Source organism: Pempheris klunzingeri, chromosome 1 (genome assembly GCF_042242105.1).
Source record: "Pempheris klunzingeri isolate RE-2024b chromosome 1, fPemKlu1.hap1, whole genome shotgun sequence".
Lineage (NCBI taxonomy): Eukaryota > Metazoa > Chordata > Actinopteri > Acropomatiformes > Pempheridae > Pempheris > Pempheris klunzingeri.
The window spans coordinates 435,001-440,000 of record NC_092012.1 but is presented as its reverse complement, the minus strand read 5'-3'; the positions used below and the strand labels follow the sequence as shown (position 1 = coordinate 440,000).

The window sequence follows — 5,000 nt, the reverse complement described above, 5'->3', positions numbered from 1 at the left end:
GGACAGAAACCTGCCTGTGAAACGGGGAGATCTCCTTGAAGCCAACGGTTTGAGGGATCTAAACTATCAAACACATTGTTAGTGGTTACTGCTGAGTCAGCAGTTCGTTCTCTGTGAGTCGTCACCACGTCACCAAATATTTCACAAAGGCGTGCAGATTCATTCACTTCCTGGTGTGAGTGGCCTCCCTGCCCAGCCCTGAAAACCTCCTGCGGCCGGTCACACTGCTCTCTGGTTTATATTTCTACATTTAAGAGCTGCGGTGATCGGTTGATTAATCAGTTAGTCCATGTAGTGTAGTGTGAATGTAGCACACCAGACTACACTCACAAAAACAGGGATTTTAGCTCCCACAACAGAACAGGAGCTGCTGGTCTGCTGCTGCCTCCATCAGTTAGTGTAATAAAACGAGGTGTTGTTGTGGAGCTACTTGATCTATCTGATCTATCTGATCATGATTTAGGCTGCTCTGTTTATCTTCATGAGTAAACATCCATAAATGTACTTAGAAATCACAGAAAAAGAGAGCTGAACATCCAGGGGTTCGTCCTCTGCAGACAGGAGCTGCTGTCTGAACATCCAGGGGTTCGTCCTCTGCAGACAGGAGCTGCTGTCTGAACATCCAGGGGTTCGTCCTCTGCAGACAGGAGCTGCTGTCTGAACATCCAGGGGTTCGTCCTCTGCACACAGGAGCTGCTGTCTGAACATCCAGGGGTTCGTCCTCTGCACACAGGAGCTGCTGTCTGAACATCCAGGGGTTCGTCCTCTGCAGACAGGAGCTGCTGTCTGAACATCCAGGGGTTCATCCTCTGCAGACAGGAGCTGCTGTCTGAACATCCAGGGGTTCATCCTCTGCAGACAGGAGCTGCTGTCTGAACATCCAGGGGTTCGTCCTCTGCAGACAGGAGCTGCTGTCTGAACATCCAGGGGTTTGTCCTCTGCAGACAGGAGCTGCTGTCTGCTGTGGAGTCAGACTTTCCACAGAAACACCAGAAAGCTGAGAACACGCTCAGACGTGCTCGGTAACATGTTCACAATAAGCGTGTTCAGTCATCGCTGTCGTCATAGAAACACGTCGGACAGAACAGACGTCCTGATGATTCTCCTTCCTGGGAAACGCTGAACTTTCCCAGAGTTCCTGCTCTTGGCAGCCCCCCTCTCTCCCTCCCCCCCTCCCTCCCCCCTGCACTGCCTGGCACGACCCCGCCCTTCCTGCTCTGGAGGGGATTTCCCAGCATGCTTCCTCCTCCCAAGTCTCTGCGCCGCCTTCAGGGTCAAACCGGCACCGACTGAGGCAGGATCGTCTGTCCTGCTGCAGAGACGTTTATATTTAAATATCGTTTATCCATCCAGGAATCCTAAGTAACAGTCTGAGCTCTAGTAGATCTGTCTGACCCCCCAGTCTGTCCAGAGTCCCCCTCCCTCTGCAGCCGAACCCCCTCATCACTTCAAGTTCACAAATCCAACCCCAGAGGACGTGGACAGTGTGTCCAGAGGACGTGTCCAGTGTGTCCAGAGGATGTGTCCAGTGTGGACAGTGTGTCCAGAGGATGTGTCCAGTGTGTCCAGAGGACGTGTCCAGTGTGTCCAGAGGACGTGTCCAGTGTGTACAGTGTGTCCAGAGGACGTGTCCAGTGTGTACAGTGTGTCCAGAGGACGTGTCCAGTGTGTACAGTGTGTCCAGAGGACGTGTCCAGTGTGTACAGTGTGTCCAGAGGACGTGTCCAGTGTGTCCAGTGTGTCCAGAGGACGTGTCCAGTGTGTCCAGTGTGTCCAGAGGACGTGTCCAGTGTGTCCAGTGTGTCCAGAGGACGTGTCCAGTGTGTCCAGTGTGTCCAGAGGACGTGTCCAGTGTGTCCAGTGTGTCCAGAGGACGTGTCCAGTGTGGACAGTGTGTCCAGAGGACGTGTCCAGTGCGTCCAGAGGACGTCCTGGTTCTAACCCTGCTGCTGACTCGTGTGGTCTAACCTGCCGGGCCCTGCGTGCTGCGTTCAGGTGACCCTGCTCAGCCCGTAAACTAAGACATTTCTCAATAAACTCCAGAGGACAAGCTGCTGCACCAACCTGCTGCAGGACAGACGGACAGCCTGACATGGATCCTCCACAGACAGGCTGTGTGGGGGTGTAGTCAGGACACAGGAATGTTACACACACACACACACACACACACACACACACACACACACACTGAGCTGGTGTGTATGTATGTGTGTATGTGTGTGTGTGTGTGTGCTGGCATCATAAAACAGCCACAGACTTTCCCTCTCAGCTGGACTGAAGCTGTGGCTGGCTGGCGGCCATCTTGGCTCAGAGCTGGATGTGGTTGTGTGTGACTCGGCGTCCTCTCTGATTGGACGGGACCTCCAGCGGCGGCTTCATCTGGCTGATGGGAACACGTTTGGTGGTTTCACTTCCTGCTGCATTGTGGGAAATGTAGGATCCAGTGTTTGACCCACATTAGAGACTACAGTTGTCAGTTCACATTATTATTATTATTAGCCGTGGACCGACCCCGAACATCAGCCCCCCGGTCTGAGTCTGGGACTGTTCTCTGACCGGAGAACTTGTTTCCATCAGTTTATTTCACCTGATGAACCCACCTGGTGGTGAGCAGGTGTGTATTTATGAGTCATCATCACCAGGCTGCTGTGTGGCTTCCTGTTGTGCCTGAAATACTCAAAGAAATCTCTTTATTTTTTAGTTATTATATATATATAAGACGTTATTATTCATTCACTTGTTACAGCAACAGAGGAGAAGAATAGTTCAGCGAACAGTAGAACAGTAAGAGAATAAGGGATCACGTTCCTTCAGGTCAGTCAGAGCTGGTCCTGAGTCAGTTTTAGTGTGAAACAGTGAATCTGTGTGAACAACAACAGGAAGTCACTGAGCTCACACCGACTTCTGGGCTGAAACGTGTGGACGGCGGTTCGTGATTCATGTCCAGCACAGCTGCTCCCCATCCCTCCGCTCGGAGCTTTATTTAGCTCGCTGAAGCTCTGCAGGGATCGACGCCTGCTGCTGTGTTTAAACACCTCTGTCACCGTTTGTCTCCACAAACTGCTCTCCTGTCATTTAGTCAGAAACAACCGGTCACACCTGCCCAAACACACGTCCCTCTGTCCAGACTGTCCACTGATGGAGGCCGCAGCTGTTCTGTGAGCTTAAATCGCTGTTTTTGTCAATGGAGTCTGGTGGAGCGACACGACTGTTTCCCACCAGGCGTCAGTTCACTGACTGATACTGCATGATCTACTGAGAGGGGGTACTGATGAGTGCTCTCCCCCATATCCCCTGTCTGTAGTCCTGTCTGTATTTGTGACTCCAGCTGTGAAGATAAACCTCGTCTTCATCCTGTTTTCATCCCACACAAACATTCCTGTGTGTGTGTGTGTGTGTGTGTGTGTGTGTGTATTCTAGAGGTAAACACTACACTTCCTGTTGTCTGTTGATGTCATCAGGCAGTAATGAATGCCAGCACAGCCGTCAGCCAATCAGTATGATCAGTTGACCTGATCCAGAGACGTTAGATCAAAGTCTATAGATCTACGTTCATGATTGTACTTTAGTAGTTCTACTTTAGGCTCCTCCCCCCTTCCTCCTCCTCCTCCTCCTCCCCCTCCACGATAGACCATGATGCATTGGAGTTTGACGTTAAAGGATCATTTTGTACATTCAGGACCGCAGCACAGTCCTCTGAGGTCGCTGCAGGTCACAGGGTGGTTAGTGGTTAGTGGTTACTTCTCCCAGCGTGACCAGTACAGCTCTGATGTCCCATAATCCCACAGGGCAGAGTGGTCACAGTATTTCACTGTGTGATTTATAGTTCATGTTGCCACGACAACGGACTCCCATGACTTCCTGTTACTGTGACGGGCCGTGGTTACTGTGTGTGTTTGTGTGTGTGTGTGTGTCTGTGTTTCTGCTTCAAATCCTCATCTTTGCTTTGATTTGTATCTGAGTCGTGTTCTCATGGAAATGTTCTTCTTCTTTCTGTCTGTTTGTTTGTGTTTGCCGTCTGGTTGAACTTCCTGTCCTGCAAGAGCTCTTTGAAACGAGGGAAACTCCCCCTGGAGGAGGAACACCACGAGAGGCTGCTGATAGAGAAATCTCACTTCTTTATTGAGTGGTGTTGAGTTAGCATTGTCAGTTGTGTTAGCTGTGTTAGATCAGTTAGCATTGTCAGCTGTGTTAGCTGTGTTAGATCAGTTAGCATTGTTAGCTGTGTTAGCTGTGTTAGATCAGTTAGCATTGTCAGCTGTGTTAGCTGTGTTAGATCAGTTAGCATTGTTAGCTGTGTTAGATCAGTTAGCATTGTTCGCTGTGTTAGATCAGTTAGCATTGTTAGCTGTCTTAGCCGTGTTAGCTGTGTTAGATCAGTTAGCATTGTTAGCTGTCTTAGCTGTGTTAGATCAGTTAGCATTGTTAGCTGTCTTAGCTGTGTTAGATCAGTTAGCATTGTTAGCTGTCTTAGCAGTGTTAGCTGTGTTAGATCAGTTAGCATTGTTAGCTGTCTTAGCCGTGTTAGCTGTGTTAGATCAGTTAGCATTGTTAGCTGTCTTAGCCGTGTTAGCTGTGTTAGATGAAGGCCTTTGGAGTGTATTTGTGTAGTTTTATTTGGTGAGACCTTCCATTTCTTCTTCTGCTCTTCCTCCTGGTTGACTCTCTCCTGTTGGATGAACTTGTAGCCTGACCAAACAGTCCCAGCACACGATAACCAAGCTTTGTTTAAATTTAAATGAAATGAGAGTTCATGCAGTCCAGAGTGACTTCCTGTGTCTCTTCTTCTTCTTGTGTTTCAGAGAAGCTGTATAACTCTCAGGGTCCAGAGCTCAGACGCTCTCTCTTCTCCCTCAAACAGCTCTTCCAGGTAAATAATAAAGAATACATTCTGGATCCCTACAGAGAGAGACCTGGAAGATCCTTTTGGTTTAACCACAAACAGCACACACACCAGACTACATTCACTAAAACAGGGATTTTAGAGAACAGGACACAGG

The 5,000-nt window shown here is 49.5% G+C and overlaps 1 protein-coding gene across 1 annotated transcript in view; it reads left to right on the top strand.

The window, feature by feature from the left end:
- fhod1 (formin homology 2 domain containing 1) overlaps nt 1–5,000 on the top strand; it is a 31,330-nt gene that overhangs the window by 6,161 nt on the left and 20,169 nt on the right. The window contains exon 4 of the mRNA XM_070856505.1: nt 4,803–4,870. Coding sequence (XP_070712606.1) covers nt 4,803–4,870 — 68 coding nt within the window. The remainder of the gene's footprint in view (nt 1–4,802; nt 4,871–5,000) is intronic.